Source organism: Miniopterus natalensis, chromosome 16 (genome assembly GCF_054644295.1).
Source record: "Miniopterus natalensis isolate mMinNat1 chromosome 16, mMinNat1.hap1, whole genome shotgun sequence".
In the NCBI taxonomy this organism is placed as follows: Eukaryota; Metazoa; Chordata; class Mammalia; order Chiroptera; family Miniopteridae; genus Miniopterus; species Miniopterus natalensis.
In genome coordinates, this window is record NC_142096.1 from 41,631,145 (window position 1) to 41,643,684 (window position 12,540).

Here is a 12,540-nt window from a genome sequence, read left to right on the forward strand (position 1 = left end):
CTCGGCAGGGCATTTTTGGGACAACTGGGCAAATGTGCAGATGGGATGTATTTTAGATAACAAATGTTACTGTGTGAAAGCTACGCTTCTTGGGGTGATAACGACACTGTTACCTAGGAAAATGCTCTGGTTCCTGGGAGGCTGGTTTTTCCTTTGCTGGGACCACCTGAAAGCTGCAGCCATCACTTCACCCTCCAAGTACCTTGGGGGGGGGGGCAGTGGGCCAAGTGCTGGAGGCTGGGGGTCCAGGTAAGTTTCATGGGGGTCTCCTGCGAGTCTTTTGGCTTTCCTGTAAACCTGGGTTTTGCAAAACAGAAAGCGTGAGGGGGGTGGGGGGGCAGAAATCATGATAATAGATACTTTCTCTATTTTTCAATTTACTGTTTACCTCTACCAAGGTGTGGTCAAGAAAGAACCACATAAAATGGACTTATGCCCAGGACTTTGGGGCACCAGAATGCATGGGGCCTTGGTGCTCAAGATGTGACCATTGTTACTGGTGACACTGTTGGTTCCCTCTCCATCTTCCCAGCTCCCTGTACCCTGCCAACTGAAATAACTTTTGGGTTTCTTTTTTGGTGGCTCAACCTTCAAATGTGGCTGGTAACCAGAACATCCCAGCCAAATTTCTTCATGGGTCAAATTCACTGTGTGCTAATGCTCATTAATCCTGTCCCACTTGTCCCACCATCTACCTGTCTCACCATCTACTTGTCCCACCTGTCCCACTGTCCCACTGTGTGGATCAGGAAGTCACAGAGACCCAGGGAGGGAAACGACCTCCAGGAGCCCACAAAGCAAGCACTGTGGGCCAGGTCCCTGTGTTCCAACCGTTCCTTGCCTGGGATGCCTCCAGGATGCCCCACAAACCATGACTTTAGGAGAAACCCACTCTAGACACACACACCCTCCCCAGGCAGCAGATGTGCATGTGACAGGCCCAAGTCACACCCCTTTCAGAGCACAATTCCACTGACCATTTTGCAGATGATGATGTCCACTGCACTAGAATAGACATAGTCCAGGGCTCTGACCTCACACCCCTGTGGATGCCCTTGACAGGCTTCTTAACCAGGGCTTGTTAAGCAAAAGACGTGGCAAAGAGATGGGGCCATAAGCCTCAGTGATGGTGACTTTCCTCTATGTTTGCTCTCAGCTCTCTTTCTAACACCAAGCATACAGACTAGAGAGCCTCTCAAAGCTTCTCAAGCTTCCAGCAGCTACTGACCATCACTAGGAACCAGGGCCCACAGGCTTCCAAATCTGGGTGAGGCAGAGAAAAGGACCAGCCTGTGGGCTTCTGAGTTACCATCCAGATGTTCTCCCAATCAAGGCCCTGCATGCAGAGTAAATGGTGAGCCGGGACTAGCAGCCAACCTCTCCCTCTTTTTAAAGATGAGTTTTAATGAGCACCTGCAAAGAAGGGCCTCCTGAGCAGTGGTCTGTGTCCATTTGCTCCCTCTCCTGGAAAAAGTAGGGACCCAGTGGGGATCCTGGGCTGCAAATGATCTGCTGTGATGTGCTGGAGGGTGGGCAACCCCCTCCCAATAAGGATGCTCAGCAGGAGCACAACAGACACTTCAGAGAGAGCATTTGAATTAGAGCACCAGGCATCCTGCTGTGCTTAAGGGTCCAGGACAGAAGGGTACAGATGGAAAGGAGATCTGTTCCCAGCCCGGGGCCTGACCAGGTATCTCAAAACCCAGACAGGTGGGTTCACACTGTGTGAAAAAGTCTGACGGTCGAATGGTGTGATAGCACCTTCCGCCCAGGGTGGGTGTGGTGAAGATAAAAACTGGACAGTCTCCAGAAAGCACAGAGCCCAGAGCTGTTTGGGATGCTCAGTCCCACTGTCCACCTTCCTCCTGTCTTCGCTGGAGTGAGTGGACTGAGACCTTGGGTGAAAAACAATCAAGAGGCCAAAATCTCTAAGGATTTCTGGCTCCCCCATCCCCATCTGGGAACTGGGGGTAGGCCAACGTCTGTGATCCTGGTGAAACGCAGCTCATCAGCTCGTTCTAACCAAAGCTGAATTCTGCATCCACACAACCTGACGTGACTTCTTACCCCTCACTGAAGGCACGGGTAACTGGGCCGAAAGAAAGAAATCAGCAGGTAGGGGAGCGAGGAAGAGGCTCTGGGCCTGAGATGCTCAGAAGCCAGTGACGAGGGACCGCAGAGGGTGTAAGCAACAGCAGTGGCGAGGTCAGGGAAACAGAACCACGCGGGAAGACCTGATTCTAGGCGCGTGACCTGAGACACGAGTCCACCCTATCCGGACCCAATTCCCTCTTCTGAAAATGAGGGAGCACAGGGAGGTGACTCAAACTAAGCCTCCTCCTGGCTTCTGAGGATTCTAATGCTGACTGAGCAGGCAGGCCTCAGGTGGCCAGCTCTAGCTGGAGATGTCCCGGTCCCGTTTGACCATGAGAGAAGATCCCTGAAGACCCCTGACTCTGCACCCATGAGAGCACCTCACTGGTGTGCCTAGAGAACTCGTCGGCTAGAGACCACGGTAAGAAACAGATGGACCATCTGAGAAAAAGATGTCACAAGGAAAGCAAATCAAGGTTCACCTTTGTGCCCAAACACTCTGAGAGTGAACAGAGATGCTTAAGTTCCCAAGACTCAGGGGTTGTCCTTTAGAGGCCGACCTGGTCCCAAAGGCCAGAAGAGGAGGAGTACAGAACCAAGACACATTCCAAGCTGCTTTGGGCACCTAAGTCAGCAGGCGTCGCAGGAACAAGGAAAGACTTCACCCTGCAATCCTTAATCCAACCGGGGAGTCAGCTCTGTGGAACTCTGGAATATGGGATGTGTTCTAAATTTCCCTGGGCAGGGAGGAGCTTCCTATCACTGGGAGCATTCAAGCAAGAGTAGACCACGTTGTGACCATTTCATACAGGTGTCTTACTGGGGGACAAGTCCAGAATGACAGGGTGAGGTGTTCCTCTGACTGACTCCAAGGGCCTGTGGAGAAAGAAGCAGGTCCCTCGTCTGGGGGCTGAGTTAGGATGCCAGGCGTGGTGAAGTCAGCTTCTTGACCCCTTTGGGGTCCAGACTGAGAGTATTCTCAGTTCTGTTGAGGACCAGCTCTGTGACAAATCACTCACCCTCTTTGTGCCTCAGTTTCTTCTATCGATCAAAGATTATCGTACACACCCTCATTTGAGGGAGAGGCCGACACAGGTTTTCAGGAGAAACCCTACACTTATTCCCAGCAGCCTCCTGCAAAGCACAGAGCACTCTGCAAACAGGCATCAGCACTGTTGCATTTATGACTCTCCACAGCCACATCTCTCCCAAGAGAAAAAACTGAAAAAGAACAACTGTTTCTACTCTCTGCAGATTTTAGAGCCCTAAAATTTATAAAATCATTTTACAGAAGAGTGACTGGACACAGACCTTGAAGGTTGAGACCTGTCCACACTGGACTAGAGCATCTGGGGTCCCCTGTGTCCTGTACGAAGGGGCCACATTCAACATGGATGGAACACAGAGTGTGTGCCTTTTCAGAGGGGTCTTGAGTGCTGTGTTTCAGTCCAATGGCCCAAAGGCTTGGGACTGGTGGCATTTGGTGATGTCTCCTTTAAGAAACCGTGTAGGTTTAGTCTTTCCAGGAGCAAACCTCCGTTCTGGGAGATCCCACTGGGGCTCCTGCTGCACCTTGAGTAATCCAACGAAAGCTCATTTCCATCCAGGAGCCATGAACTTCCCATTTAGGAACAAGGAGCAGGAGGATGGTGACTGTTAGAAATGGTAGAGATGGTGACAAGGGACATGAGCATGCCCTCATGTGAGTTTGGAGGTCAGACTTTCCTTCATTCCTGTCACTGAAAGGGCTTCCATGTGCCATCTATAGCCTACCTGTCCCCCAGGAGATGAGCAGGCCTTCCCTTTGGGGTCATCCCCTAGTGAGAGCGGGGAGGCATTTCTCCACTACTCAGAAAAGTTGTCCCCTGAGATTGACAAGTTCCCAGCAGGCCAAGACACAGCTCCTTGCCTCTAAAGTCTTCCTGAGACCAACATGAATTTTCCCTTATTTACAAACCAAACGCAATTAGAGACGGTCTTTCTTGAAATACATATAGATACATATATATTTTACCGAGGATGCCCTGTCTCTTTTTATTAGGAAAATAACCCAAGCATCCAGGCATCCCAAACTAATTCTCACTCCTACAGGAAGATGCTGCAGGAGTCACCATCACCATCGTCATATAAACACGAGGGAAATAATAAAACAGTCTGCTGTTCCAACAATTTCCCACTTTCCCCTGACACTTCCAGTTGCGTGGCAAACTGTTGGAACTGGAGATGATAAAATCAAACATGTCTATAATAAATTAATATTACTACTGGCTTCGGATTCCTCCACCGCTAGTTTTGCCTTAGGTGGCGAATGCATACCAGTTTAACAGAGCACATGCTTTAAAACTGTTTTGAACTGGCAAGCTAAAATGTTCTGTGTCTCTTGCCCACCCCACCCCCTAAAAAGAAGTTACTATAATTTAGAACCTAGCATTTTAAAAATATGGGCATGACGCATCGGGGATAAAGGCTGCTCATGGAACATGCTTGATTTGGCAAGATGATAAATTAAAAACCTTGTGGGTTTTGTTTCCTTATTTTGTTTGGAAGCAGCCAAAAGCGGGCTATTAACAAAACTGTGTGATGGGAAAAAGAAATGAATACCTGATACTTTCCTCCGTGTGGCATGGCGCGCACACACACACACACACCCCTACACACACAGCCATCACTCCTTGGGGAGGAAGAGAGGAGTTCGGTCAGAGACACCGCCGCGGGTGGGCTTTGAAGGCTCTTGGCCTGGTGTGCAACTTTGGGTTGGGTATCCTCTCAGCTCTGTCTCCTGGTGTTGGTGTCACACCTGTTGTCGGACAGCCACCTCGAGATGGGGCAGGCCGGGGAGAAATGTAAGGCATAGGTCGCTGGGAGGGGAGGAGGGGAGGAAGGAAGAAGAAATCCATGCTTCATGCTCAGATGTGAGTGTCAGAGTAGGACTTGGGCTCCGTCTTACTGGGAAGGTGGGGAAGAAATGAAACAGAGAGGGAAGGAAGGCGAGAAAGGAGTGATGATGACAATACTACCACTACTGATAACAAATAATAAATAAACAAGGGAGAAAAGACGAGTTGGGCCAATGGAACGCGATGTGACAGATGACTTTTTCTGCTGCAGTCCCCTGCGCTCCCTAGATGGACCTCCGCCGGCGCATGAGCCTGTGCACGTCGGTGAAGCTGTGCAGCCCCGGGGACACGGAGCTGATGGGGGACGGGAAGAGGCTGTTTTTCAGTGTGCTCGGCGAGATCTCCTCGATCTTGTAGGAGATGGAGTGGAAGTACTGGGGGCCGAGCTGGGCGCTGAAGGAGTTCTGGTGTCCCGCCGGGCGGCCAGCGCGTCCCTGCGGCCGGTAGCAGGAGCAGGAGCACACGGACTGCAGGTCCCCGTCGGCCTTGCAGCGCGCCCGGCCCTGCAGCGGCTCGTCGGGGACGTGGATGACCATGCTGCTCCGGTTCCCGGCCAGGGACGCCCTCTCCTCCGCATCCCGCCGCTCGTCCTCGCTGTTCATGGTCAAGAACCTGAGGACCACCAGGTTGAGGAAGGCCCCGATGACCGTCAGCCCCACCAGGATGTACATAAAGCTGAAGGCCACGTAGAGCGGCTTCTTCTGCAGGGCGCCCTTGGTCTGCAGGGCCACGTAGTCCCCGAACCCAATGGTAGTCAACGTGATGAAGCAGTAGTAGTAGGCGTGGAAGAAGCTCCACTCCTCGCACTGGGAGAAGGCGGCCGCGCCGATGCACAACGTCCCCATGCACGAGAAGAAGCCCACAGTCACCATGTTCTCCATGGACACCTCCGTGTTGCGCATCCCGCAGCACTTCTTGATGCGCTTCAGCAGGTAGCGCACGAAGGTGTTCATCCGCTCGCCCAGGCTCTGGAACATGACCAGCGTCAGCGGGATGCCCAGCACCGCGTAGAACATGCAGAAGGCCTTGCCCGCGTCGGTGCCGGGGGCGGCGTGCCCGTAACCTGGGGGGGCAAGAGCACAGGGAGAACCAGTGACTGGAGGTCTGGTGAGGTCTGAGGGGGAGGGGGCCTTGGGGGCATTTCAGTGGGGGAGGGCTTGGGGGCATTCAGTGGGGAGGGACTTGGGGGCATTCAGTGGGGAGGGGCTTGGGGGCATTTCAGTGGGGGGAAGCTTGGGGGCATTCAGTGGGGAGGGGCTTGGGGGCATTCAGTGGGGAGGGGCTTGGGGGCATTTCAGTAGGGGAGGGCTTGGGGGCATTCAGTGGGGAGGGACTTGGGGGCATTCAGTGGGGAGGGGCTTGGGGGCATTTCAGTGGGGGGAGGCTTGGGGGCATCTCAGGGGGAGGGGCTTGGGGGCATCTCAGTGGGAGGGGCTTGAGGGCATTCAGTGGGGAGGGGCTTGAGGCGTGCCCATAACCTTGGGTGGAGGACAGAGACAACCAGAGCAGACATGTCATGGGGGGACTGTGGCAGTTCAGTGGGATGGAGTTTGGATCGTGCCCAGATCCTGAAGGGAGGTGAAGAGGAGAGCAGGGAGGAATCAGTGAGGAAGTGTCCTTGGAAGGCTGGGGTTGTGTGGAGGTAGTGATTTGCCGCATTTCAGTTGGGAGAGGAGGAGTTTGGGGGCCATTTCACTATTCTTCTTATAGCAACACAAAGTTTTCAAAAAGAAAAACAGTATACTTGCTAAGAAAACTGCAAAGGTATCAAGCACAAAGAAGAAAATTAAATATGCCCACCATGGACCAGCATTAACAGTGAATGGTCAAAGGCAGCTAGATGTTGTAAGCCAGGCTCTGTGCTGACTCTCGATCATCCACCGCCTCTTTCCAACCACATCATGAGCTGCGAAAAAGGCATAATGAGTCGAGCACTACTGCCAAAAGGAACCAAGTTACTTAACTAATTTCTCGAGACCTGGGATTTGAACCCATAGTTTTCAGCCACCAAGTACCAGGCTTACGTGTAGAGGGTTTGAATGAAGAGAGGTCAGTGCAGAGTGAAACCAAAACATCATAAGCACAGGATTTTTATCTGCTCTGTTCAGTGCTGTGCCCGCACAGCTAGAGAACACCTACCAGGTAAGATGTGTCTTTAGTACAGGAATAAGTAAATCTGTGCCACTGTGGAGTGTAGACTTGTCAGCAAAAAGATAGCACATAAACCTAAAGACCTCACATGGTTTAATGCTTTCTTCACACACCTTCACAGCACATCCCTTCATTGATTTCCTACAACCACTATGCAAAGTTGCTCCTGTATTTCCTCATATTCAAAATGAGGATGGAAAGGTAAGGTTACCTGCCATGGTGCTGGAAAGGTAAGGTTACCTGCCATGATCACGCAGGTGGTCAGCGATAATGTCGGAGCCAGAATGAGGTCTGCACAGTATGGTGGAAGGAAACTAAGGTCTGTCAGTTCTAGTTCAAGTTCTGGGACTAATACGCCTGGATCACGGGCATTTTTGAAATGAGGATTCAGAGGATGGACATGGCCTTCCAATATTTCAAATCAAGAAAGGCTTCCCACGCTCTCATGGGTTCATGGTTACTTAATTAGCTTCATCGTCTTGGTCCCCAGAAGACCTCTTCCAACCCAGGTTTCTTTGTTACATGGATATATTATGGGATGGGATATGAATTCCCAGGATGGGTAGTTGTTTTATTTTATGTCCTCAATGCTTTTGAGACATGAGGAGGAAATCTTATAGGTACAGATGAAAGACAGAGCACCTAGCCCAGGGCCTGGTACACAGTAGGGACCTACCAGACCCCAAGACCTCCATTCCTCCCACTCTCTCCCACAAGAAGCCTATTCTGACTGTTCCAGCCCACACCTCTCCACCAGGATTTCATCACTTATGTTCAGTCTACCTGTTTATTCCTTGGCATGAATATGCATCACTTCCCACCTGCCCCGGAGGCCACACTCTCCCTAGAGAGATGGTATCATACGTTTCACCCCAGGAGGCCCACATCCTCTCTGGCCCTCAATCCCATCGAGCCAGCACTAAGCTCTGACCCCTCAGAAACACCAGAAGAACTGACATGATAGAGTTGGAGTGAGACCACACAGAATAGAATGGGGACATAGAAAGCTGAAAGGGAGAGGAAAGATATACCAATACCAAACTTAGGAACAGAAAGGAATAAAGATAAAAAACAAAGCTTCAGAGAGCTGTAGGACAATATCAAAAGGCATCATAGAAGGAAAATAGAGAATAAGACAAAAAAGTAAAGAAATGGCCAAACTAACCAAATTTGGTAAAGGAAACAAATATACAGATTCAAGAAGCTGAGTGAACCCCAAGCAGAATAAACACAAAGAAAACCACACATGAGAGTCAAACTGTTGAAAACCAAAGAAAGAAAATCTTGAAAGCAGCCAGAGAGAAACAATGCATCACATACAAGGAAACAACTATTTGAGGACTGCTTACTTCCAGTCATAACCAATGGAGGCCAGGAAACAGTGGAATAACATCTTTAAAGAGCTTTTTAAAAAGTCTGTTAACCCAGAATTATCTATCTAGAGAAAATATCCTTTAAGAATGAAGGCAAAATACATTTTCATATTAAAGGAAATTTGCTACCAGCTGATCTGTGCAGCACGACTACTAAAGGAAATTCTTCTGCCTGGAGGGAAAAGATACCAGATGGAGACTTAGGTCTTCAGGAAAGAACGAAACACATCTTGGTAAACAAGTGGGTTTATATTTATACACAATGCAGGGATGGAAATCCCACTACATCCCCATATAGCTCACCTGTGCAGCTGATACAAAAGCCAGGTGGATGCTGAAGAACAGTAGACTGTTGGAAACTTAAGGTAGTAATATTAGCTAACAGGTTCTAATGTGATATGTTTACTGGAGGAAAACAATACAGCATTTTGGGGGTCAGAAACTGCACCCCAGGTGCCAGGGCCCTCCCCAAACCCCACTGCTGTCAGTGAAAATGACTAGAAGCCATTTTCTTCACGTGGTAGGGAGAGCACTACACTTGTATAGCCTGTCTCAGAGCTACATCAACTTTCCCGCAATCTGCCACACTCCAGAATGAAAGCCCTTGGTCATGTGATACCTCACAGTACATCTCACTGGTCCATTACAGTGAGGACATTCCTTAGCAAGACACGTTCACAAGGCAGTGTGCAAGAGGACACCACCAAAGTTAAGGGTCTTCCACGTGAATAAATTTCCTGGTGGTCTGGCCACAGGACTATTCCCACTCCAGTGAGAGACAAGTTGCAGACCTTGCAACAGCTTCCAGGAAAAAGCAGGCCATGCAGGATATCTTCAGTTTTCCCATCCAGACACACCCTTTTCCACCTGCTCTCTACCTAGGAAGCTAGCCTATACAAGCCACAGCAAGTGGTCCTTGGTCCTCTGGTTTCCCATTCAGCTCATTCAATGGCCAGCCAGCCCCAGGAGGAGGCCAGAGGAAGGGAGAATAGCTGAGGGTCTCGGTAACGAGCTGTACCTTCCAGCGGGTTCACAGCACAGAGCCAGTCTCTACAAGTTCCGGGAACTATCTCCCAGGCATCCTACCAGCTCTGCATTGTTGCTGGTCCCAGGGCACTGCACCCTCCCTTCTTGCTTTCCTTCACCCTGCCCACACGTTCCAGGAGGCTTTATAAAGAACCCATTAAGTAACTGCTTAAACTGAGGGAGCTGCTTCCTGCAAAGACCCTGACTGATAAACCGCATGTATTCTCAGCTCATAGTATCTGCTGGTGCAATACTGTGCACCCTCGTGCAGAGAGGTCTACACGTGCCAAGTCCGCATATAATACATTCATCAAGTAGCTGCGTGGAACCCCGAGACACAGCACCCATGGGTCCCTCGTACAGGACACGTGGCATTCAGTGGAACTTCGTGGACAAAACATGTGTCAGGTAGAGTAACTGGACCCGTGCATGGGACACAGAGGCACAAGACACACACACAGCTTCCTTCTGCTGCCTCTAGCCAGACCCAGAGCTCCAAGGAGGGCAAAGCCCTCTCCTGACTCACCTCGGCGGACACCAGAGCCTGGCCCAGAGGAAGCACTTGGAAGTTAGAGGGATGCATTGCAGCGTAAATGATGTCTATCTTCCTGGGCCTGCCTGGAAGCTCGACCCCTCCCCTAGCCCACCACCCACCCTGGTGTGGCTGGGACAGCTTCGCCCAAGACGCTGCAGTATCCAGCCTGGTGCTCATGGCCCCCTTAATATATGCATTGCGTCTCTGATCTGTCCTGGGAGAGGCTGTGTGGAGAAGAGACCTGCATCTCTCAGCTGGCTAACAAAATAAAACAAAATTAATAGATTGCACCCTCCGGGAGGAGAGAGAGACAGAGGAGGGTAATGCGACTAGTCATTTCTGTAGGGTCTGGGGCTCCCTGAAGAGCCAACTGTGGTTGCAAGACACCTTGTGCTCCTCGCTAGCTCCTGACAGATTCCCAGAAGGGTGACAAGGCCATACTATGAGAAGTTTCCCAGGCTCAGTGCTTCATTAAAGACGCCACGAGTGCCCAGTGGGCTCTCCCCACTGTGAAAAGGGAATAAAGCCACTGGGCCACGTGACCAGCCTTGCTCCTGACACTCCATTGCTCAAGAACTGTCTGGGGCCCTTCCTGCTCTCTGGAAATCCAGGCCCATCAACAGCTGGCTGTGAATTTTCCAGACTTCCCTAGCACTTCAGTTTGCAGAGCTTCCCCACTGCAAGTGCCCCTCCCTGAAACCTGCCCTGATCCCTCCTCCAGCAGCAATCCACCCAGCTTTGAATCCCCACCAGGGATGCTGAACATTCGTGAACTAGCTAGCCCCCGGCGTCGGGCCAGCCGGGATTGAGCCCTGACTCTGCCCCATAGGGACTGTGTGTGGTCACCCCTCTCCCCAGGCTCCCCATTTTCTTCAGCCAATTTCACTGCAATCCCATCTCCCAGGGAGGCTCAGGCGCTCCCTGAGCAGAAGCAGCCATCAAGGTCAGGTGCCAGGGGTGGGTGGGCATGACTGGCTCCATCAGCCCACAGCTGCCCAGGGAGGGGGGCGGACTGCCAGCCCAGGGCAGGAGGCGGCCACAGGCGTTTAGGCATTGGGAAATTTGCTGCCGGAAGAGAATGAAATATTTATAAGGTACATACAAGGATGTTGTGCTGGTAGGAGTTCAGTAGGCACAAATCCCATTAAAGAATGACTCAGGGTGGCTTTGGGAAGGGAGGTGCAGAAGGAGAAAGCTGCCCTCAGCCCCCAGGCTTCCTGGCTGGTTCCCCACTTGAGCCTGCGGTATGCACCGAGCTCATCCACCCCAGCAGGGCCCTGCTCACGTCCCCAGAGGAGCTACACACTCAAATGCAGTTTACAAAGCTTTTCTGCATTCATCCTTTCATGTGAAAGCGACACCCTGTGTTGCGGCTGCCCTGGGGCAAATTCGCCCTTCTCACAATATAACAGACCCCTGAATCCAGTGGGTACCAGCACAGGGGCTTGGGTTTTGGTGCAGGTCTCTGCTCACTCCTCAGGGGGGATGATGCTTCTTGTGGGCTCTGACTGGGTCACCAGCCAAGCCCTGAACCAATGAGTTTTTTGTGCTTTTCTGCCAGAACTGAAGTCCCAGAGTATGATGTCCGGAGCCACTGAAGTCATTTCCGTACCATGAGGATGTGCCCACCCAGAGGAAATGTCCTGAGATGTGGACGATGCTCCACTCCCGTGTCTGAGCCCAGCCCTGAGTCAGCCCCACTCGCAGACATTCCAGTCCGCCTCCCAGTAAATCTTCTGGCTTCAGCCAGTATTTTGATTGCAATTGATTAACACTCAACATGTCCTACGCCCAGCGTGACTACAAATAATGAATAACAGTTCTGCATTGGCAACAAAGCACTTTGCAATTCCAGCACCCCTGCACCTCCCAAGGTCTCTCACAGAAGCCACCAAACCTGTCAGAGGGGAGCTGGGGGAGCTGGGCAGGTGAGGGAAGCAGGTCTGCAGGAAGACCGTGGCCAGCCAGAGAGCAAGTCCTCTGGAGGAGCAGCTGTTCCCAGTCCAGCAACCGGGGCTGCAGGCCAGGGTGACCCAATGTCCTGATTTTAAAAGAGAAGCTGGAAATATGGAGTTTTTAAAATGTGGGATCTAACTGGTGTCTAATTAAACATTTTTAAATGTGGCACAGGCCAAACAAAGCAAGACAAAACAGCCCATCTGTTTGTCTAGAGCAGAGGCCTCCTGAAATGGAGAAAAGGGAGAAGCGAGAACAGGTGACAGGAGGAAAGGGAAGCTGGGGGGCGCAGCAGAGTGGGGGTCAGTAGGCCCGCCCCATGGCCCCTCTCCCCTCCCCCCTCCCCCACTCCCCTCCATCACCGTGAGCCACAGTTGGTTCTGTTTCACAGGTGCACAGATAAAAGCAACAAGAGGTGCCACCTCCATCGAACGCCTCCCTGAGCAGCTGAGGCCGGCCTGCCCCACACAGCACTGAAGAGATCCATGCTCAGGTGGGCAGAGTCATT

At 51.5% G+C, this 12,540-nt stretch overlaps 1 protein-coding gene across 1 annotated transcript in view; it reads right to left on the minus strand.

Moving 5' to 3' along the window:
• Positions 1-5,215: 5,215 nt before the first annotated feature.
• The window catches only part of KCNK9 (potassium two pore domain channel subfamily K member 9), a 60,045-nt gene continuing 52,720 nt past the window's right edge, over positions 5,216-12,540 (minus strand). Inside the window, exon 2 of the mRNA XM_087825210.1 lies at positions 5,216-6,054. Within this exon, the coding sequence (XP_087681336.1) occupies positions 5,216-6,054 (839 nt within the window). The remainder of the gene's footprint in view (positions 6,055-12,540) is intronic.